Below are 23,335 nucleotides of genomic sequence, written 5' to 3'. Positions count from 1 at the left end.
GAATCAATGGGGGTGACCCCGTTAATTCGTCTGATCCCAAACCCAGGAAATAATAAATGTTTTGTTTTCCTCGCAGTGAGGATTGGCGTGCTTGTGGGACAAGCACCGGACGAGTAATTCTGATAAGCAAGCCGCTGGACACAACACAGCGGGAGCTCACTAAAGTGCTGAAGCGCACCGACAATTTGTATATTGGCCTGCGAACCCATGATTTGTCATTTTGGCTCGGAATTAAATACAAGCCAACCGGTGCTGTTTCGCCTCCGCCTGCCTCCTCTTTATCATTCCCTGGGCCTGTGCCGAAACACACCCCCGCAATGGATTCAGATTTTGTTCTGACATTCACAAAATAAAAGCTGGATACAGGTTTATCTTTTTCTCTATTGAATGGTCTATTAAATTCAAGGTTGGGCGAGAATAGGGATTTAGTATAAGGTCATACCCTCAGAATTAACTTCAATCATAGATACAATTTAACTGGAAATAAAAATTAGCGTTTGTGTGCCTGTGTACCCATTAGCCAGTGCGGTAAACCTTTCCTTTTTTATTTTATTTTTTTTAATTTATTTTTTTACCTGTGCTGTCAGCATGCTGGGCAGACAACACTGAGCATTTGTATGCTATTGCATCTAGGACAGAGTTAGTCTCCAAGTGGAGTTTGAGTTCTCAACCTGCAATCCAACTCTTTATTAATTCTTCAATCATCAAGAACTGCTGCAACAACTCTGTCCTGTGGATGACCTGTAGGATGACAAGAGCACAGTTTTTGGTTATACAGAACCACCACCAATCCCACCACACTTTGGAAATCTATGTTACCATTTTTGGGTCTGTAAACAACTAATCACTACTCCAAGAGGGGGAGAAGAATTTGTCACGGGTGAGACAAATAAACATAGAACCAACCAACAACATGTACATGGAAAAACATAAACATAGAAACAAACAACAACATGTACACAGAAAAGCACAAACATCAGACATGTATCGAAAAAACAGAGTTAATTAAGTCCAGGAAAACTGGAACAGCAATTTGGCACGTGGCCTCTTCCTGTTATAGTTATGGCAGTAAATGAGGAAGCTAAGGAGAGGGATGCAACCAGGAGGGTGCTGGGGTGCATTCAAAGCAGGTGCTGGTGGCGTGAGCGCGTCTTTGATGAGGCCGTCTGTATGTGTGTGTGTGAGAGTGAAGTGTCCACCAGGGAGTGTACTTGATTTATCCCAATTTGTTCTGGCGTATGACATCGGTATTATGTCATGGCACCTCCAAGGTGTGGGAAAGGAGCCAAGCCCCGCGTCCACAGACAAACACCTGCCTGAACCGCCCACCCCGCAGGCGAGCCGCAGCACCCCCATGCCCATGCCCACCCGCGCAAGAGTGAGGCCCGCCCCACCGCAGCAGACCAGACACCCCACCTGGCCGCGAGCCCCGAGCTCCGATCAACGTAGCCAAGTGTGCTCAGCGTAGGGCAACCGGGCGGTAAACATTTCCATGGTAGCAGCGAGCTCCACCAATCAAAGATGCCGCTGTTATACTAAGATTATGGGTAGTGTAGTCTCCATGACCATGTGGCGTTTGCAAAGCCCTGAATTATATGTCAGGCCATTTAAAGTGGTGCCCCTATTGACACTACCCTACTCTACCATACTCTATAAGTACATATCCAGAGCTGTCCAAAACAGATGGTATGATTTTGGTGCTGTAGCTCTTTTAATGAATGGGATATAGGACTTCAAAGGTGACCTCTGGTCAGAGTTCAAAGGTCAATTTTAGGGTCCACTGAAATCTCTCAAACACGTTTGGTTTTGTTCTACGACAAAGTAAATAAAGTAGGGAACAGGGAAATTCAATAAAATACCTTTCATTTACAATATGAATGGTCTTGAAATCCACACTTGACACCCCACTGCAATGGCAGGATTGGATTTTAACTTATTTTTTTACTTTACTGATAGTGTACGTATCAGTTCAATGATTACGGACATGAAAATAAGCAGTAGTTTTTTGAACAAAAGGGGTGGGGGTGGTCACATTGGGGAATATTCAACACAATGACTTTCCTGAGCTTAAAGGGTTACTCTGGGACATGAAAGCAACATGGAATCGTACGCATCACAATAATCACAATATGGCTTTTCAGAAGATCACACAAGGAAGGAAATGGAAATGGAAATGAGACGCGTTTTACTTCAAAACCGGTTTGATATTTGTTAGAGTAATACACTCATATTGGTATATTTAATACATTCTTGGTTTATTTCTTTCAATTTTGGTTGAATATACAAACCAAAAAAGGACAAAAGGATTTTCCTCCCTTATCTTTTTCATCATATGGATCACTGGCCAGGCCATGTACATTAATGTCATGTCATGGGAAACAAACAATGTGCTGCCACATACAGTATATATATAGGTGTGTTTGTGTGTGTGTGTGTGTGTGTGTGTGTGTGTGTGTGTGTGTGTGTGTGTGTGTGTGTGTGTGTGTGTGTGTGTGTATATACAGTTTTATGTCCAACTTTCATGTTCTGCAAAATAACAAAGAAAGTAGGGTGAGTGCTTGTGTAGGAAGCTTGGAGATAGGTGGAGTGTCTATAGCACTAATTGGAACATTCCGTTTTTTCTTTTATTTCAACTCATCACCAGCTGAACTAAATCATTTATTTCACATTTCATCTTCTCCATTCCCTCTTCAGGAAGCCTGCATTCATTTCCAGTTTTTATCATTTCCACCTTCCGCCTTGTAAACGATGCCAGTCCATCAGTGGTTCCGATTTTGGTGAGTGATGAAAGGATTAGGGATGAGGAATTCAAAAGTCAGGTGTGTGTGTGTGTGTGCCAGACAGGGTCGCTGGGAGGGCCTGATCAAAATAGTATTCAAAGTTTAATTGAAATCAATTATCAATGAATAGTGATGCGTGGCAACCATGGAAACAATATATTTGCGAAAAAAATTCAATGGATATTGAGGAAAATATAAAACTTAAATTAAGAAATTGAATCAGTGATTGAAACAGTATATTATCATCTCATAAGGTAGCTTGTGCATGTCTGTGTGTGTGTGTGTGTGTGTGTGTGTGTGTGTGTGTGTGTGTGTGTGTGTGTGTGTGTGTGTGTGTGCATGCGTGTGCGCGTGTGTGTGTGCGAATTTAAAATCTCTCATTTAACAATGTCTGAGAAATGAAATAATCAAATATGGTGAAAATATGATTCATCAAGCCAGGCCACCTTCTTCCATTGCTCCATGGTCCAGTTCTGACGCTCATGGGCCCATTGCAGGTGCTTTCGGCAGTGGACAGGGGTCAGCACGGGCCCTCTGACCGGTCTGCAGCTACACAGCCCCATACGCAGCAAGCAGCAAGTTGCACTGTGTGTTTTGACACCTTTCTATCATAGCAGCATTAACTTTTTCACCAATTTGTGTTACAGTAGCTCTTCTGTGGGATCGGACCAGACGGGCTCGACTTTTTGCAAAGAGGGCCAGATTTGGTGTGGTGAAAATGTATGGGGGCCGACCATTCAGCCTGACATTCTTTAAACCATTACTATTGTAAATTAACATGTAAATATATCACTTTGTACAATTTGTTGTATACGTGTTTATTTGTATTTGCTTTTATTTTGCTTTGTTTTACTCTGCTGTGTGCAGCTAGGTTGGGTGGGCGGGTTATCTTCCAAAAAACAGGAGCCTTTCTGTGTGGAGTTTGCATGTTCTCCCCGTGTTCACATGGGGTTTCCTCCACCTCACGTCAGTAAGGACCCCCACCAAAAACATGCACCCATCATCGTCTGACCAGCGATGGACACTTATCACCTGGTCCCCGGGCGCGTCCACGTATGCTGCCCACTGCTCCTGGCTGTGCCCCCGGAGGAAGGACAAGCCAGGATGGGTCAAAAGCAGAGGAGCCATTTCACCGGCCACCATCAAGCATGTGCATGTGTGTGTGTGTGCAAGCATGTGTTGTGGAGTGTCGTGTGACAAATAAAGACTGTTTCTTCATATATCAAATTATATATATAAAGGAAAAAAATTGGGAGGCAAAAATTAAATAAATAAATACATAAAATAAGCAAATGAATAAATAAAAATCCTTATTAGATTTGGTTTGGTTACGATGGCTTAAGATGTGTTTTTAAATGTTGAACATCACATCATGAAACGAACGAAAGGTCACATCGATGTGTCGAATGTGCGTTGGTGAAACCCCCTCTGTATGCACCGCGGGCTCTCTTTCCCAACCAATCAGGAGGCCGCGTGTGGAACGGCTCGCCCGTGGTCACGCCCCCTCTCCGCGCAGCCGCAGAAGACCAAGCAAAGCAGCGGTTCCCCCTCCAGCCTCTCGTCCCGAGAAGGATTTTATAATCTCACCGTAGAAAGGTACGAATCACTTGACTCGCTCCCAAATTCGTCCGTTGACCACACGCACGTCGAGGCGAACAAATGGCTCATTCGTTGCCCGTCCGCCTGCTCATTTGGTGGTCAACCGGCTTAACAAGCTAGCTCGCTAGCCTAGCTCTGCATTGATGTGGACGGGGGTTGAGCTAACTGGGCTAGCATGGGGTTAGCCTGCTTGGATTATTATTGACTGTTATTGACTGACGACGCCTCTCTGTGATCCGTTCCACTCGTCAGTCTCAACCAGGACAGCAACGTTTTCAGTTGCGTAAAACACGAGGGAAATGTCTCTGCTTTACTTGTCTTAACCTTTAAAACACTGTATAAACTATGTTGTTAAAACCATTTTGTTTTCCACCCTGGTACAGTTGATTTATTTTCATATATATTTATATATATAACTCGCTCAATTTCGTATTTTTGACGTTGTACATTTGTTGATTCAGGGGGTTGTTGTTGATTTTAGGTATGTACTTTGACATTTTTTCAGGTTCTTATACTTATGACTGTTGCCTATTGTTTACATGTGCGGAAAGATAGCAAACCACTTTTTATTTAACTTTAAACGTACAAATGACCTGAGGAACCATATGATCATTATTTTCCAAAAAATACCAATCAATTGGGTAAGCAGTATTGAAAGTAAACACAAACACACATACCAACACTCCATTTTGGACTTTGTATGAGTTTGGTGTGTGTCCTCTCCCCCCGCAGCTCTCAGGAGCTCACCACCACCAGTAAAGCTGTATAAACACCGGGTCGACGGCACCGACGGAAGCGGCGCCTCGTACGGGGAGCTACGGAGTGACCTCGCCATGAGTTACAAGCCTATAGCCCCGGCGCCGTCCGGCTCCAACCACACCCCTCCAGGTTCTCTGACCCCAAAACTCTGCATTCACACTCCTGCAGAATAATAGGACTGTCAATAGATTTGCATATGTACGTTATACACCATGGCCCGTTTTAATACACATGGCTCGCAAAAAGCGTTGGGAACAAATGTTAAATGACAAAACCTAAGCAGATTGTTTCAAATGCTTGTTTTTGAGTTTGTTTCAATAGTATTGAACAACATTACGAAAGTATTTATCAACGTTTCACATGTTTGTTTTTTTGTTTGTTTTTCCTCCTCCCAGGCTCAAGCGTACCCTCTCCGTCGTTGCCATCCTCGTCCAACTTCAGGCCGGCGTTCAGTGACTTTGGCCCGCCGTCCATGGGCTTTGTTCAGGTACAGTGGTCCTCTGGCTACATTTTTAGAGAGGTTCATGACGCACTTAGGGCATGATCATATCCCAATATAATATCCTGATTCTGTCCTGGGACTAGATGTCGTCAGGGCATTTGGTCACCGTGATATAGTGAAATGTTCTGAAAACTTCAGTACTTCAGTAAAGTACTGAAGTTTTCAGAATTTCTTGGAATGTTCCAGTTGTTCTAATCAGTTCATCTTCCTGCTTCTTGTTATAATATCCACATTAATAAAAAATAAAATATTTGTCATCCCCAAAATATAATTAAATTATAGATATTGAGGTCATCTTCAAAAAAAACATTGTGATATTTGATTTGGTCGACGTCGCCCAGCTCTCATTGCCCTCGATACCCTGTATAGTTCCATAACTGAACTGTCACATCTTCTGTGCCTTCTTATGTCCCATATTTTCAGTCAAACCTATATATTCAAACAGTTTAAAGGCAAATGTCTGAACATGTGACTTCTCTCGTTTAAATATTTTGGCTGGAACATGAATGCAACTACACACGCGCACACAGCCGGTGAAAGTGTCGCAGGGTTCCACATACAGCGAGCTTCTTTCTGTCATCGAGGAGATGAGCCGCGAGATCCGACCCACGTACGCAGGGAGCAAGAGTGCCATGGAGAGACTCAAGAGAGGTACGGTGGCTTTCATTGCGTTTTTATTTCATATAGATATTTTTCGACTATCGATCTATCATCAGTTTTTACGTGTATCATATCCAAATGATGTACATTTCCATCAGGTGAAATTAGTCTGTGGGAATGTGGACTTTCCTTTGTATTCTCCTTTTTATTCTGAATTTCGCTTAATTTCCATACACTGTATAGTTATATTCACTGTATACCATAATATAAAGGTCTTTAACTTTGAAATTCCACATCAGAATGTTATGAAACTATACCGGTGGTGTCCAGGGCGGTATATCATCCTTTTGAAGTTCAATTTGTCTCTTGAAACATGGAGTTTCATTCCCTTAAATTTCACATTACACATTACACATATCTGACTTTCCTAATATACTCTGAGTGGTGCTCCACAATGAGCTGTTTACGAAAGAGATGGCTTCCCGGTGCTAATTCCAGGTTCACTCTCTGTATTTCATACCGCGTTCACGTGGGAGCGGAAATCGCCTTTACCGTAATACTTGCGATTGATGCCCACAACAAAATAATGTGTCTAAACAACAGAAACTGACCCATTGCCTATTTTGAACTTGAGTGTAAAATCAAGCTTGTTATTGTTTGGGCAAAAATTCTCAGAACTAAAACCATCTTGTACACCAACGTCGGCGTAACACACGAACATGGTTTACGGCTGTTTGAACCGTGCTGTCACAAACGTCTTGTGGTTGAAGTTTCATCAAAATCAATTGACATACAGAGCAGATGTTTGCAAAAAACCGACCAAATTTAGATCGATATTACAGAGCCAACCCGATGCATTTCATGCCAATATGTCCAACCCGGCTAAAACTATCTAGAAGACATACTACGAACACGGTTGAGATGTTGTTTAAACGGCTGTCACAAGGATCTCGTGGTTTCAATTTAATCCAAATCGATCCGCCTACGGAGCCGATATTAGTGAAAAACCAAACAAATGTGAGCCAAAATATTCAGTTTGTTAACTGACACGTCGCACGTCTCGTACTAAAATGAACAAGATGAGACGCTTTGTGACATCATCATATTATTTACTGTGTGTCCAGTGTACGGTGGAACTCAGTCACTCTATAGCGTTTCAACGTTTCCAAACTATCGATTTACATGTGTATTTACATAGCTTCTTACCTGGTAGATGTCAGTAGAATTGTTTGATTTATATTTTAAATCTGTGGTCCGCATTACTTTGCCAGATCAATGAAAAATAGAATAAAAACTAGTCCTTAAAATGTTGTCACCTCGTCCACTCGAAACCACCGAAATATGCGACTGAGTGATGTGTTCAGGATCCAGTGGGGCGTCGGAAAATAGAAGCCGCCTACAGAAATTAACAGAAACACCACAACCGTTTTAGCATTTCATGGAAGCGCAACGTTATTGAAAATGTTATCCGAGAAAAAAACTCAGCAAATAAATGACGTGCCCAAAACGCACCACACGGCCACCCGTCCCTGAGAGTGCAAGTCTATTTCCACAGACAACACTGTGAGTTCTAACAATGAGAAGTCCTGGTTTACGGGTGAACATGGACGTTCTTTTTTTTGACAGACCGGGAGGAGCTTACGCGCGGTGTTCAACGTAAACTCAGAAAATCGTGATGCGTTTCACAGAGCCCGGGAAACTGTAAAACGCACCCAACACGACTAAACTGGACCTCGCGTATCGCTGCCTGCAGCTTTAATTATTATTACTACTACTAGTGCAGCGTCCGTTCAAAGCATGCCTATTCTTGAAAGTCGCTGCGACTGTATTGCCGCCTGCAGCTATATTTTTGTTTTTGGAAATGTAATGATACAGATTACACCGTTCTTCTTCTTCCTCCCTTCTTTTAGGTATCATTCACGCCCGCGCACTGGTCAGGGAGTGTCTTGCGGAGACGGAAAGAAGCGCACGCACATAACACCGCTCCTCCCAGACTCATCACAAACCCATCCTCACTTTTTTTCTCTTTTTCCATTCCTCACTTTTTGCCAGTTCCCCATCCTCCGTTTTGTAAGCTGCATTCCACTGCTGCGGTTGGGGTGAATTGGACTTTGAAGAGAGACGCTCACGTCAGGTTTGCACTGATCTCTAAACCAGACTGGGGAACATCGACTTGTTTGTGAGCTTTTCAGTGAAGGCGGTCCCCTTAATTAAGTTTATTCAACAGATGGGAAATGATTAATGTAGTTTTCCCGCAAGGGCACTCGACTTGGGTTTGTCCTTTTCTATTTATTAAACGAGGTCAGTGCGCAAACTTAAATCCCCATTTTCGAGTAGCTAACGTACACACAACATACAATATATATACATAAAAAGGATCAAGTTTTTGCATCCTGTTTTTATCTGTGAAATAGTGAGCAACTCGGCGCCTGTTACCGGCTTTTTTTTTTTTTTTTTTTAACACATTTTATAGTAGCAATATTCACTGAAGATTCTCTCTCCCACCCTCCAAATCTGTACATCTCATGTCAGTTTGTTATGCCGATTTTGTAAACCAGACTTTTTGCAATTGAGTATGTATATCTTAATTAAATAGAAAATTAAAACGAACTACCCGAGATGTCGTGAATTTATACACAATGTGTGTATAATGCATTCTCTGTTAGGCAGTTTTCAGATGATTAGACAATTTTCACCAACTATAACTATTGTACATTTAACCATGATCTCAATATATTCCAACAATTGTGGCACATTTTTCAGGGGTTTTCACACTTAAAACTGTTAGTTATGTATCTAACTGCCATGTTCCTGCTCTTAGGGCTCCCGTTGTGATTCAACATTAGTGGCAAATGTATTTTTTTATTTTTATTTGTCAGGTCCACCGAGTCTATTAACTGAACGTTCCCATGTCAATTTTTAGACAACCCTATCAAATTTCTCAACCCAGGGGTTTACGTAGAAACACCCTATGTGAAAATAACAGCAATCCGCAAAAAGTACTTAGATTTATTCTTAGTTATACATAGTCAGTCACAACCTTTAATTCCACCTCAACATGTCTGACCAGTGCGGTTCTCCATGCAGGGTGAAAAGGTCTTTACAGTTAGAAATGCAAGTGAAAGAGAGAACCAGAGAGTTGAGCGTGAGTAACCATTACAAAAAAATACCAACGTAGGCAGCATTGTTTAAATAAAAAACATTACGGTGTTACTGCAAGGAAACAATGCTTGACAGACAAAGCATATATATATATATAGAGAGAGAGGGAGAGAGAGAGATGGCTGAGGTACAATAACAGCAAAGTCATAAGAATACATAAAGTCAATATACGGATGATTGTCACAGACAACACTGGTTCCCAGCACCGAGCGGCATGGGGGCTTAATGGTTTCCAGCTCTCTCTTCTGCTTACGCTGGATCCAAGATGGTTGAAGTGGACATGTGTAGGGCGCGAGGGGTATTGGGGTATTGTTTCTCGTCTTTTGCGGTTAACATTATGACAACGTTATAGAAATGATGTCCATATTGATTGAGCCGAAGGGTCGTGTTCGCACAACATACAGCGCGTGCAAATATTTATGCGTGTAAATGGACAAATGCGTCGAGTATGAATGTTTTGGTTTTTGGTGCGGTTGCAACGGAAACGTAGTGGCCCCCACTGGTCCTCCATCTTGACGTTCAGTCACAAGCATGACCTTGTAGCTCTGTATGGGATTTAACCCTGCAAAGAAAAAGGCAAACCATGAAACAACTTCATATTACTCTACGAAGATCAGTGGCTCTCAAACTTTTTCAATGTTATATGGATTAGGACAGACCCCATTTGAGAATATTTTTTATTATTAGATATGGCTTAGTCCAAACTTGTATACCGGTCTGTACCTTTTTTCTACCACAGCACACCACTATCCTGTTAACCACTAAAAATATCAGATATGTCAGCTAATAATCAAGCCATGCATCACAAGCAATTTTCATACCTTTTAAATGACTCAGAACTCAGGCAAAACAGTGAATCTCCCACTCACTCACAAAATGAAAATAATTACTAAGGACAACTCAGTAACAGGTCATCCCTACTAATAGTATCTGTTTGGAACTGATGATCGCCGGACCCCATGTTGAGAGGCACAGAACTAGGTCACATCAAACTAACCGCCCATAATAACCGGATGTGCCGTGTCGGATCAGGGAGAACGTCAAATCTAATCAACGTGGACTGACCGTGGTGGCGGTGGCCGGGTGTGCGTTGCTGCCAAACAGGCCTTTGTATCGGCCCTTGTCTTCCTTCTCCTTGGAGCGGAGCCGCTCCTCGAGGGCCCGCAGCTCCTTGGCCACAGAGGGCCCCAGCGTGGGATCCAGCTCCACCACTTGGGCAAAGTCCGCCCGCGCCTCCGCCTCGTTCCACACTGCGGCGTGGGCCTTGCCCCGCTTGTAGAGCGCCTTCACGTTGTCTGGAGGAAGGAAGGGGGTGAGGTATGAATACTGCCTTTATGGAATTAACCCAGGTTTCCCAATAGTAACAAATATTTATTTCATCCAAATCATGGAAAAAAATCACAACCACTCACTCTGTACACTTCCTATGATAAATCCAGTCAAAGCACGAAGTCTCAAACTTCATTTCCCCCGGGCAAACTCATGATCCCGAATGGAGTAGGCCAGGCATACAGTATTCAACTGGCGGTTCGGGGGCCAAATGTGGCACGTCTATAGACCTAGACGTGCCCGTTGAATACATTCAGAAGTTGCAATGAACTGAACATAGATTATATTAATGTGAGAAATACACGAGTCAAAAAAAAACCGAAAAAAAAAAAAAGCATCACTAAAAAAGCAGTATGTATATTAGAAAGAATATAAAACCTAAGTGAATATAAAAACGTATTTTAAACTTTTAGATTCTTGGAAACTGATAGGGATTTTTTTAATAATAAGGGCTGCCTTTTGATTTTTTTTTTTTCTTATTGTTTTACAATGCTGTTTTAGAAAATAAAGATTGCCTTCTCTATCCATCGGGACCATTATCTGGTAGCTTAATCTGGCCGCCTGCGCGAGCACCTTGTGTCGATTACTCACATTTTAGTATTTTTAGAGCTTCAAAACATAGAATATAATTGGCTCGCCCTGGAGTAAGTTACGACTGAGCGGCGTGTCTGAAATCAAAACTTTTCAAAAGCAGCATGAGGACAGAGGTGGAGCAGGGTTGTGGCGGTTTTGTTGTTTTTGACGTATAAATTCTTAAGTTTATCAATTGTGAAATCCCCGTTTTGGCATTTTGTTCAGGCACCGAACACGTCAGTCAAGAGGAGCGGACGCAAAGCGGCAGTAGATCTGCACAAAGACGGACCTCAGGCTAAACATTCCAACCAATAACAGACATTTCTAAATAGAACATGAAGAACTTCTCAAAGCAAAAGCGGGCCTTAATATACTGCAAAGCTTTGCAAAGAGAGAAAATACCAGAGCTTATACTAGGCCTAGAGAGTTTTACGAATTTATACACAAAATAATCGATGAAATATATTCACAAAGTCTGTGTTTCATGTCTATGTATGAATTAAGCAAGAGCATTATTAAGCAAGAGCATTATTACACAGCTGCTTCCTAAATAAAATAATATATTGAAATTAGGGATGCACCAATTGTGAATTTCTGGGCTGATACCAATGTTTAAAATTACAATTTGGCTGATAGCTGATGCCAATGTTTTTCCGAGTTCCCCTCAATGCAGCATCACTTACAGTTTTCAGAGTTCCCATGAAATCACTTCCTGCTGCACAGAGCCATGTCAACGTCTTCTAAAATTGATAGCGGATGGCATCATTCTCTCGGATGGATTAAAAAAAAAAAAACCATTCAACATTTAATTTTTCTGCAGCCTATGTGTCGTGATTTTTTTGGAAAACTAATTTGTTTGGGAGGTGGTGATTCCTGGAACTCACTTTTTTTTTTTTAAATCTATCAAAGTTATGTGTGCTTATTATTATTTATTTGTTTGCTTATAAGTAGAATTTTCACAAATAAAATAAACTTTAATAATATATACATTTTTCAAATTGATTAAAAAAATGTTGCACTTTCTGACAAAATATCGGCCAAAAACATTGGTAATCTGTGGGCTAGGACTCTACAAAATTGGGATCGGCATAGGACCCAAGGGCTCTAATTTCATCTCATTTGCCGATAGACTGATGACAGTCGACAAGTCGAATATTAGCAGATAAATTGGTGCATCCACGAATTGAAATGGAGTGATGTTATTTGAAAAAGTCCACAACAATGTAGATAATCCTCCAAAAAATAAAACCTTGACCAGACCTGCCAACCTTGGGAAAATAGTTGAAGTACCACAATAGTGTAACAGGGAGTCTCCGTGGCTTCTGAGTCACTGCGGCGTCTGAGTCACTGCAGCTACACATGACTTCATCAGTTATTGACACCGTAGCCGTCACGTAACGAGGATAATCACATTGTATGTGAGCTACTTCAGCTAACTAGATACAGTATAATAGTTCATATCATTAGGATATACCCCTTGAAATGCATCATCTCGTAAAGTTACCCAACATGTTTACCAACCACAGATGCACCGATCGCAATTTTCTTGGCAGATTCCAATGTTGTTTTTTTTGTAAGTCTGACCTGCCGATTCTTACTTTTATTCAATTGCACCTTCATAATAAAACATTGACTATTAAATAACTTTTACATTGTTGTCTGATCATCTTGAGTTAATATCCATGATCGGAGAAATCAAATTCTCCTATCATTTGCTCTCATTGGGTATATCTGCTGGACATCAACGACAAATACATCACGTGATCTGATCACGTTCACGTGATTGGACCGCTGCACATACGGACTACAATGCAACTCAGAAACTTCAGTTTCTACCAATAGTGACTCTGCTGATTTTGACACTGTGTTTATGATTGTTCATTATTCACTATGTAACAATTAATAGAACATGAAACTCACTGAGTTCCAATAAAATTAAAAAGAACATGGAATGGTCACTGAGTTCCAATAAAATGGGACTGTCGCCGAGTTTCAGTATAATTCAACCTGTAACTCTCTCTGAGTTTTAGTAGGACACAACATATAACCAACATGGAAATGTCCGGTTCAAACTTCACATGAAAGTCTCTTTCACTTTAAGTGCAAATATACATTTCTAATATATTATACAGTATTTGTATTCCAAAATAAATTGTAATCATTGCAAAATAATAATAAATGAGTGACTCTTCTCACTCTCGTTCACTGGGACTCACCATGCGTTAAAAAAACGAAATCAAATCTAACTACTCGATTTACTGAGTGACTCGTCAAGAACCGAGTCGCAAAAAAAGAGTCACACTTCACGTTTGGAGGTCGTGCACTTGGAACCAGAGCAGACGCTCCGCTCTAGTGACAGCGACAAATACAGTCTGCACAGTTTTGTGATTATTACTCCCCCGCTTCCCATTTTACCTCAGCAATGCAGCATCGGTGGATAATAAAGTACCACTGCTGAGGTTACACAACCACAGGTCGTTACACCTGTTCCAATCCGAGGGAGGTAGTAATGTAAATACCTAATTACATTACATTTAACAGACCTAATAAATGTACAGTATTGATTGATTTCTGTAATTAAATTACAATAATATATATTTGCTTTGTTTCAGCTGAAATTTCATACCTGCGTCTTTTGACCAAGAATTGCGTGGTTGGTACACAAAGATGCGTGCAGGTTGGAAGGTGTGCTTGTCCTCCAAATAATCAACCTATTTACTGTTATTGCTGCGAAATCTGACATATGCGCATTCATCGCTTCAATCCTTCCATTGTAGTTTCCATGTAGCGTCACAAGATAACTGTTAGCTTCAGCATGTAGGCAGAGAAGTACGAGGAACATGAATCCAGTTGGAAAAGTGGCTGCCCGTTACAACGGTCATTCTCCAGCAACAACTCACTGCTTATTGCCGCTATTGACCAACCAGAACCGAGTATCCCGCAGAGCCGTGTAATAATACATCATATTTTGGTGATGCATTTGCAACTTAAAATAATATTTTCTTTGAGACTAAACCACTTCTTGTTGAACTACGAGTCGTGGCCCCGCCACAGACAGTCTCTACAACAGAGCACCACGCTGTGCTCTCATACGAGCTCTGCCCTCATCAACTCTCGACACACACCTTCATATTTGTACAGGAGCGACGAGCAGTGTTCGATGACTTCGTAGTACTGGCCCTGGAGTAACTGGCACTGGCAGTAGTTGAGGAGCAGAGGCGTGATCATCTGGTCCAGCTTGATCCACGCCTCGTCTCCGGGATGCTCCTGCGGAAACAAACGGGAAACAGAGGAGTCAGGGAAGGACCTTGCGATGGAAAATGAGAATCCAAGTGAAATTCTGCCCTAACTAGGGCTCTAGTCAACGTGTTAACGCTCTACATTTTTAACGTTGTTTTTTTTGGACGCCATTGACGCATTTTCCTCATTTGAACCTTTCAACCTTCCATAGTTCCAAGCCCAAATGCTTGCGCACCTGTTTGAATGAACCATGTCTTCCATGTTCATGCAAACAGGCTTGTTGGTCTGAGCAACTGGCACAAAGCAAAGAAATAGGAGAACGGTGGCGGCCTGTTTATGGTGAAAATGCCGTTTAATACATTCTCTTGAAGATCGTGTCGTCTTTTTGTTCGTAAAATAACCAAATCAGAGTATGGCTGTAACTCAAAAAAACTTCATTTAAATAAGAAAATGTTTTCTTTAGTGTCAAATTTGGGTAAATAAAAAAAAAAAAGTGATCAATCGCGATTAACCACATGGAGGTCGTGTGCGATTCATCAAAGTGTGACACTACAGAAATAATGTTCTTTTTAAAAAGAAGTTCCAACTGTGATCAAGACAGCCCCCCACCTTCATCTGTAGGTTTTTGAGGCAGGCGATGCCGTTGTAATACTTTTCGGCCGCCTGCTTGATCTGGCCTTGCTTGAAGAGGACATTGCCCTCCTCGTGGATCTGAGGAACCACTTCCAGCTTCTCTTTGTCCGACATGGCCCACACGTCCAGCTGGAAGGACCCGGGGGGCAACACCTGACGACGGGGACGGGAGAAAATTGAGATTAAAGTTCACTGGCGCCGGTGGTGTACTAAAGACAACGGAATGAAAGAATGGGACTCAAGGTTTCATTGTTTATCTGAATATACATCAGAATAATTCTTAATATGTAATAATAGTATAACTAAATAAATTCAGACTCATAATTTGCTTTTCCACAGACTAATTAGCAGAGCCTGTATTGTCTGTGGAAAAGCAAATTATGAGTCTGAATTCATGAAAAGGAAGGTAGCATCTATTTTACGTTGGAGGACCCATAACAACAGGGAACAAAAATGCCCATGTTTCGTGACCCTAATCTCCCGTCCTCGTGCCGACCTGAAGCATTTCGATGGAGAAGACGAGCGGCTGCGGGTTGGCCTGGAGGTGGTCCAAGTCCTGGTGTCCCAGCGAGTGGTGGGAGTGGATCTGGGCGATGCCGCAGCAGTGCCTCTGGCCCTCCAGGGGGTCCTTCCCCGCGCTGATGTTCCTCAGGGACTGGGAGACCAGAGGATATAGTGCTGTGTGCTGCGGGGACGGAGGAATTTGGGATTACGTGTTGGAAACTGTTCCCGGCGCGTGGGTTACAAAAATAGAAATGTAATTTCCTCTATTTGGTCTGACACAAGTTTCCTGTTGGTCCAGAAAGGGGTTTAGCGACTTGGGAATCCAACCAGAGTGTCGCTGGGTGGAATGCCAGAGTGTCACTGGGGCAAATGCCTCAACGAAACAAATCCCAATTTCATCAAGCCGACTGACCTTAGTAGTACAGGTGAATTCTGCGAGCTCGCCTTCCCTCATGGTGATGACCACTCGCTCCCACGCGGCCAGCTTGAACTTCTTGCCCAAGATGAGCTCCATGGGTTTGCTGTGGCCCCCCATCATCCGGGAGTCGTCCAGCACCGTGCCGTCGCACAGGCTGGTTCGGTAGTGGAAGATCACCTGGTCGAGAAGATGACCGCGGTTAGGACGTGACGCAAACAAACACTAAGGAAACGAGCATTGATCAAAGTATTGGGTAAACAAAACAACACAACTGATGTTTTTTTTTTCCCCTGTAATATTCAACCCAATTTAAAATGTATTCCCATCCACTGCAAATTGTGATTGAATACCACACCCCGTATTATACTTAATCGACAGCATTAACTCTGCTGTGCACACATATTCAGACATATACATATTTCTGCTATACATTTTGTACTTATATTATTTGCTTGTTGCTTGCCAGAATACGTTCATAATAAAATCTAACCCATCAATGTATAAGTTCAACATACACACACACACACACACACACACACACACACACACACACACACACATATATATATATATATATATATATATATATATCACAATTTCTCCAAGGGTATTAATAAAGCGATTGTCCTTCATATATATATAGTAATTACACTATAAATGATATATCTATAAAATAAATACGTATATTTATTTCTATGTACATATTTTATTTTTCCTCCTTCGATTGTGTATTCTGCCCAATCAGAACGCCGCAAAACAGATTGACAGCACGCGCCGGCCAATCAGCGGCCAGGAAAACACCAAACTGTCACGCCCAAGTCTCTACTTGGATGCGGATTTGCTTGAAAATAAAACGTAAACTAAACACCCAAGTCCCAAAATGAACTACAACGACACATACGCGTCCGGGGGAACAATCCGCATCGACATGTTTATTACTGCGGTGACTCGTAATAATAACAAGAACTACTACTGATGTGAGTCAGCTGTCAGCTAACGCTACATACCCTTAGCCTAGCCGTTAGCCTCCTAGCTAACTTGCAGCTCTGAGCGAGTCAGTGCGACCTAACCACGACCACTTGACTGTCTCTACCTTGGTTCCATCCGGGAAGGTGGACAGCTCTCCTCTGCCGGGACTGATGACTTTCTTTTTGATTCCCTCTTCGTACAAACTGCGAGCGACCTCCTCCATCCTTGTTCCGAGCGATCCGAGTGACGGAGCCCACAGTGACGGCGTTCGCTGAGCGCCGTTGAGAAAAAAGAGGCTTCCGCGCGGCGCAGCGCCCCCTATAGGTGGGGGAGCGCCGGAAGAATGGGGCCTCCTGTAAATGCCTGTTACTTCGATGCTGCTAATAATACAGCCTTCAACTTCTGAGGGACTCATTTTAACGAAATGCACGACTGTATGAGTTGTCCTCCTCCAGCTCTTGTTCACGTTATCAAGCAAAAATTCAAGCAAAAATAAAAACACTGAATCGGATCTACGAGTGCAAAGAGCATATCCACTGAGGATATTACCCTGGATTTCTCTCAACAGGTAAGTATGACAGGTACGTAGGACAGATAAGAAAGACAGGTAAGTATGATGGGTAAGTATGACGGGTACGTAGGACAGATAAGAAAGACAGGTAAGTATGACGGGTAAGTATGACGGGTACGTAGGACAGATAAGAAAGACAGGTAAGTATGATGGGTAAGTATGACAGGTACGTAGGACAGATAAGAAAGACAGGTAAGTATGATGGGTAAGTATGACAGGTACGTAGGACAGATAAGAAAGACAGGTAAGTATGATGGGTAAGTATGACAGGTACGTAGGACAGATAAGAAAGACAGGTACGTAGGACAGATAAGAAAGACAGGTAAGTATGATGGGTTAGTATGACAGGTACGTAGGACAGATAAGAAAGACAGGTAAGTATGACGGGTAACTAGGATGGGTAAGTAGGACTAAACCTAAAGTACGTTGAGTTAATGGGGATTAAGGATATCAGAAATATTGACTCTGATGCAGAAGAATCTTTGAAAAGTATATAAATATGAACAGATAGTCAGACATAATGTTTATGCTGAAATTAAGACCTCATACAATTCAAATTTAAGACAATTGAACGATTGACTTTTAAGGCCCAATATTTGTGAAAGTCAGCACAAAGACGTTTTAAGGACCCGCAGACACTCTGGTGTGTGTATGTGTGTGGGAGGGATGCCAATGAAGCTATTTAACTCCCCTTCAGTCTGTATACACACCAACTGTATCGTGAGAAAGAGAGATCAGTCAAAACGCTGACAGTAATACACAAAAGTTTATTGAAGTCCATTTCACAGTCATTATTCACATACATGAGTAACACAGGCATTTTGGCAAAATATCCTCCTCTTCCACCCGCTGACAATACTGGGAGTGTTAAGTGGAAAAGTAGGGGAACACTGAGTGGTGAAATTATTAGTGGTCATTACAACGATGGGTTAAAAATCTTAAAAAATACAAATTGTTTCTTTACAACCAAGAAAAAAAAAAGAAAAACAACTTGTGAAGTAACAGGCAAAAACAAAGATTAAATGTAGCTGCAGGCAGCAATACATGGGGTCTAGTTTAGTCATGTTATGTATGTAGTACAGGGTTCCGAGGTTCCGTAAATCAACACAAAAGAAAGGGACGGTTCCTCCAAAGGTTCTTAGAACTTCTTTCCTTCTGCGACCGATAGTTTTCAGGGGTTTGTGAAACGCAGCGCGAGTTACAGTTTTCAGAGTTTCCATCACAGCACTGGCTCAGTTGTTTGTCTAACGCGTAGCAAACGCTATGCGGTCCTCAAGGCGCATGGCTTCCGGGAGACGAAGCTGGGACTTGTATAACTTCAGATGATGTCACAGAGCGCCCCGCTCCCAAGCTAATCAGGCCAACGTTCTTCAACATCCGGTAAATTTGCAACAGTTTTTCCACTAATTTCTGCTCCCGTGCATCGATATTGACCAAACTCGTGCAACGAGATGTTTGAAGCGTCCCGGTTCCAACGAGGCCTCAACCGTGTCTGTGCGTACTGCGTTTGCCGTGGGCCAGACACTGTTAGCCCGCAAAAATGCAGAGGAGAACAATTATAATAAAAATCTCTGGAAATCTGGACTCCTAATGGTAAATGGAGTGAAGACGGAGCACGGCACAAAGTGTCATTTTTCAAAGTACGGCAGGTAGAAGAACTTGAAGCCCCTTCTGCCGTGGACCGCGCAGCTGATGTAAATCACGTGGTAAACTGGTGGAAATAGAAGGAAATGGAATGATTGTAAATGCGTCATCAATACCAAGCACTCATTAAATTGAATTTACACAGAATGTAATCGGGATTCAAAGACAAACCAAGCATGATATTTACCCCCAGGAATGAAGAGCAGAAACCCGGGCACAAAGAAAATTGCGCTGGAGACACCTGTGGAGACAATCAAAGGTTAGTCTCCAATTTATTTTTTTCACATTTACAATAAGCGTTTTATTTGTATTCTTATTGGTTCTTATTTGATGTGATCTGGAGCAAAGCCTCCGGCAAGATTCCTGTTCAAATCGGATGGAAAATGGAAGTGGTTTTTCAATACGTAGTTTGTAACAAACCGCATCAGCGATCAATAGAACTGTGGAAAAAGATCTTACTGTGTTTTATGTTCACTGTGACATTTTTGGCTTATAGGCTTGTTGCTAACATTTGGCTTACTGTTTAAGGCTTGTATTTATTGTACACATCACAATTTCTACCTCAAGTTCATCTTTCTGCATCACTGTTTATTTTTATAGGTTAATGTGTGGGACCATATATTTTATTTTGGACATTACCTTTAATTTTACAAGGTATTTTTCATTTTTATCTTTCATTTTCTGTTATTTATTAAATTTATGTATCTATCTACTTTGATCTGTCTTCCCCATTCTTACCTGCATCTGGCTTTAACTGAATGACGATACCGGTGAAAATAAGAGCTGGAAAAACAATGAATACAAAAAAGAAACAACAATGAGTTCAGGAGTGCAAAAGGAAAAAAAAAAAAAAAAAAAAAGAAAATGGGACAATGATGTCCCCCCCCCCCCCCAAGATTAACTTCTCAACACAATGAACGACACTGCTGTGTTTTAAACAGGGGGGGGGGGGAATAAATAAATAAAAAGCATGCCTCATTGTGAAACAGACAGATTTTGCTTTCTTTGAGAGGAGAACACGTTCCATTGAGCAGAAGAGAAAAGACACCGGCAGCGGCGGAACGCTGGGTGTTTCGAACGATTATTCAATTGGATGAAGAAGAACGTGTTCAACTAAACACACCAACTCCAGTGATGAGGAGGAGAAAAGAAGCGAGAACCACTTGTCTGTTCTTCTTGACCAGAGGATGAGAAACCCACCTGTGGAGGAGAAAAGGAGTCTTTCAATCGATTCCGTGCATGTTGTGTTTATGAATACAGAGGCTGGTTTGTGCCATTAATCGATGAATCACCCGCAGCAGTGTGCAGACAGATGGGTGACGGAGCTCAAGGTGCTGAATGACCACTGGGAGCTGCAGTAGGAGAGGGTGGCAGGGTCACTGGGGAAAGAAGAGGCCATTTGTTAATCCTGATAAGAAAAAAAATCAAATAAAAAGGGTACAATCTGAATTTCAACGCGCGTGCGCGCACACACACACACACACACACACACACACACACACACACACACACACACACACACACACACACACACACACACACACACACACACACACACACACACACACACACACACACACACACACACACACACTTCAGGTATAGGTGATTCATGGGAACACGTAGAAAATAAAAACTTTGAAAAATGAGTTGGGATAATGTAGACTTAAAACAGCACTGTAATGTTTTTTGAATCATGAGAGTAAATCAGAATGTGCATACAACATTTTGAAAAATGACTTATAAATGCTTAAGATGCTTTTCGGATTGTGGGGACCCTGTATGTCTTCATGAGGACACTAAATGTCCTCATTATCCTGACTGTCCTGTTACTGGCGCTGTGTAAATCAGAATAGAAATGCTTAACAGCAGCACTAAAGCCTTTGGGATTGTGAGGACATTTAGTGTTGTCATAAAGACATTGTGAGCGTCTCCACATTCCGAAAAGGCTTAAATGCCGTTTTGTAAGGCCTCGTTTCACCGGCCACCATCGTGTGTGTGTGTGTGCATGTGTTGTAGTGTGGTGTGCTGTGCGACAATTAAAGATTCTTGTTCTTCTATAAGCATATACACACACACAAACGAAATGTCCTCATAGTCCTGACTGTCCTACTTATGCTAGCGTTTGAGGTATTTGGTTGCTTTAACACACACACACACACACACACACACACACACACACACACACACACACACACACACACACACACACACACACAAACCTGATTTTGAAGAAGTTGTTGAAAGAGGAATGGCTGCTGCTCCCTAAAACATCCTCATTTTCCAGATTCTTGGAACACACACACACACACATTTTATAAATAAGTCGTTCAAATCTTTAGGCACTTGTGTACAAATGGGTTTTATTACACGTTCATCACCTGATACTTCAGGTTGCTGTGGTCAGGGGAGCCGGCGGTGGCGGGCGAGGGGTGGCTCTGAGGTTTGGTGAAGGATAAAGGCCCGAATGTCATCTCTCCTCCGTCTTTCTCCCTCCCCCGCCACGCCTCCGTCTCTCCGTCGGACACGGCGATCTCCTCCTCTCCCTCTAGCACGAAGGCATCGTCGATGCTGAACTGCGTTGCCATGGCGCTGAGCTTCTCAAAAGTCTTGGCCCGGCGGGATGACGCACACTGCGATGACGACAGAGCCGAACATAATGTCAGGGAAGAGGAGCTAAAATAAAATATTCGGCAGTCGGCTGGTTCTAAGAAAGCATCACTCTCTTCCAATGCACTGCATTTGTACATTGATTTGCACACATACTTAAAGTGCCAATCCATCGGATTGTCCGTGTTGGATGGAAACGTTTTGAACTCTCATTTATGGAAAATTGAGTGGACGTCCAGCCGAGCACACTACTCTGTTGTCCTGGAAAAGACATAGCTTTCCAAAATAACCCTTGCGATGCGAAAACCACATACGTGCACGACGACGCCAGTGCCAGCAGCCAGACGGTCCGACTTAAGAGGGTCAAATGATCCTCCAGAAAGTATGGCTGCTTCTTCTTCTGATCCACGTCTTTTGTTTTGTTTCCCCTTGCTCACTTGAGGTGGTTGGGATCATTTTTCATACAAGGGTGTGTGTGTGTGTGTGTGTGTGTGTGTGTGTATGCCACAACTAGCTACGCTGCTTTCTTACCAGGAAAGGCGGACCCCGCCACCGACAACGGGAACAGGAGCGCATCCATAACGCAAACACATTGAATGACTGTTTATCATGAAGTTCTGACTGTTTATCATGAAGTTCCAGCTACAAAAATATCAAACACGAGATTTTTCAACCGAATAAGTGCAAAGTAATCGTGCGGATTGCCCCTTTAAATCCGCAGCTCTTTGACGTGATTAAAAGGCCACACCACAGGAAAGTTTGTATAGTGGTATTTTAAACAAAACAAAAACTAAAAACGCCGTTTGAACCAGATCGCCCTGTGATTATATACAAGTGGAGCAAAGTTTAAAGTTTTGTACAGTAGGACGTTTTGCAAAATATGAACTTTTGTGAAGTCGTTTTTGTTGTTTTTTTTGTTGTTCTCACTTGCTCTTTCCGCTACAGTCAAGACGATCACGCTCGGAAACGTTCCGCTCTCTTTGTACTCACTCTTGTAGACCAGCGGATTCCTACCCCACAGCTTATCCGCCGCACCTCACGCATCGACACCACCGACGACGCGTGTCGCAGTGCGTATGAACGCATAAGCAGCCATCACGCGGTTCTTTTTCTTAACTTCCACTAAACTTCATGCACGTTATCCGCTCTCCCCCGAACGCTGCGCTCGATTGCGCGGGACTGATTACGCCCAAGCGGGTGCTGCATTCCCATGACCCTCGGAAATGGGACATTCCCAGCGCGGTCCGGTTCCGACCTAGCGAGTTCCATTGTCGCCGTTCGGGAACGCGCGGGGGGGGGGAACTTTGCTCGCCGTCAGCGGTGTGCGCCGCCACACTGTTTGTCACTTCGGGTCGGTCGCCGTGGCGATCTCGGACCCGGGCGACCTCGCTCTGAAATTCCGATTTAAATTGCCGTTTCAAGTCGGATAGTAGTTCCGGGTT

General features: G+C 42.6%; 3 protein-coding genes across 4 annotated transcripts; 1 reads left to right on the top strand and 2 right to left on the bottom strand.

Moving 5' to 3' along the window:
* The first annotated feature begins 4,300 nt into the window (after window positions 1–4,300).
* Window positions 4,301–8,832, top strand: cdk2ap2 (cyclin dependent kinase 2 associated protein 2). Its single transcript, XM_079999697.1, has 5 exons — window positions 4,301–4,376; window positions 5,112–5,267; window positions 5,534–5,625; window positions 6,171–6,291; window positions 8,151–8,832. Exons 2-5 carry the CDS (start codon window positions 5,213–5,215, stop codon window positions 8,216–8,218), a joined length of 336 nt encoding a protein of 111 aa, XP_079855823.1. The 5' UTR covers window positions 4,301–4,376; window positions 5,112–5,212; the 3' UTR covers window positions 8,219–8,832.
* Window positions 8,833–9,235: 403 nt separating this feature from the next.
* Window positions 9,236–17,326, bottom strand: aip (aryl hydrocarbon receptor interacting protein). The gene is made up of 7 exons (XM_079999925.1): window positions 17,193–17,326; window positions 16,094–16,276; window positions 15,674–15,862; window positions 15,154–15,330; window positions 14,430–14,571; window positions 10,468–10,697; window positions 9,236–9,964 (listed from the first exon to the last, which is right to left on the bottom strand). The coding sequence occupies exons 1-7, from the start codon at window positions 17,289–17,291 to the stop codon at window positions 9,959–9,961; spliced, it is 1,026 nt and encodes a 341-aa protein (XP_079856051.1). The 5' UTR covers window positions 17,292–17,326; the 3' UTR covers window positions 9,236–9,958.
* Window positions 17,327–18,386: 1,060 nt separating this feature from the next.
* Window positions 18,387–23,180, bottom strand: tmem134 (transmembrane protein 134). 2 transcript variants are annotated; one of them, XM_079999695.1, is made up of 8 exons: window positions 22,821–23,180; window positions 21,665–21,916; window positions 21,506–21,573; window positions 20,576–20,662; window positions 20,407–20,483; window positions 20,022–20,066; window positions 19,471–19,524; window positions 18,387–19,350 (listed from the first exon to the last, which is right to left on the bottom strand). In XM_079999695.1, the coding sequence occupies exons 2-8, from the start codon at window positions 21,869–21,871 to the stop codon at window positions 19,268–19,270; spliced, it is 621 nt and encodes a 206-aa protein (XP_079855821.1). In that variant the 5' UTR covers window positions 21,872–21,916; window positions 22,821–23,180; the 3' UTR covers window positions 18,387–19,267. The 2 variants fall into 2 exon arrangements, with proteins under 2 accessions (XP_079855821.1, XP_079855820.1); XM_079999694.1 differs by having other exon boundaries at window positions 22,884–23,180.
* Between the last annotated feature and the right edge of the window lie 155 nt (window positions 23,181–23,335).

Source organism: Zeus faber (assembly GCF_960531495.2).
Source record: "Zeus faber genome assembly, chromosome: 4".
NCBI classification, from domain to species: Eukaryota; Metazoa; Chordata; class Actinopteri; order Zeiformes; family Zeidae; genus Zeus; species Zeus faber.
Note: the sequence above shows the minus strand (reverse complement) of the source record. Positions and strands in the feature narration are given on the sequence as shown.

Coding starts and splice junctions, on each gene's coding strand:
- tmem134 (XM_079999694.1), bottom strand. CDS start 22,979: ATGCGTTCATACGCACTGCGACACGCGTCGTCGGTGGTGTCGATGCGT. Junction 20,663..21,505: donor AACAACTTCTTCAAAATCAG/GTTTGTGTGTGT, acceptor TTCTTTCCCCAG/TGACCCTGCCACCCTCTCCT. Junction 19,351..19,470: donor TCTGCTCTTCATTCCTGGGG/GTAAATATCATG, acceptor TATTTCCACCAG/TTTACCACGTGATTTACATC.
- aip (XM_079999925.1), bottom strand. CDS start 17,291: ATGGAGGAGGTCGCTCGCAGTTTGTACGAAGAGGGAATCAAAAAGAAA. Junction 15,863..16,093: donor AATTCACCTGTACTACTAAG/GTCAGTCGGCTT, acceptor CCGTCCCCGCAG/CACACAGCACTATATCCTCT. Junction 14,572..15,153: donor TCAAAAACCTACAGATGAAG/GTGGGGGGCTGT, acceptor TTGTTTCCGCAG/GAGCATCCCGGAGACGAGGC.
- cdk2ap2 (XM_079999697.1), top strand. CDS start 5,213: ATGAGTTACAAGCCTATAGCCCCGGCGCCGTCCGGCTCCAACCACACC. Junction 5,268..5,533: donor CTCCAACCACACCCCTCCAG/GTTCTCTGACCC, acceptor TCCTCCTCCCAG/GCTCAAGCGTACCCTCTCCG. Junction 5,626..6,170: donor CGTCCATGGGCTTTGTTCAG/GTACAGTGGTCC, acceptor ACGCGCACACAG/CCGGTGAAAGTGTCGCAGGG.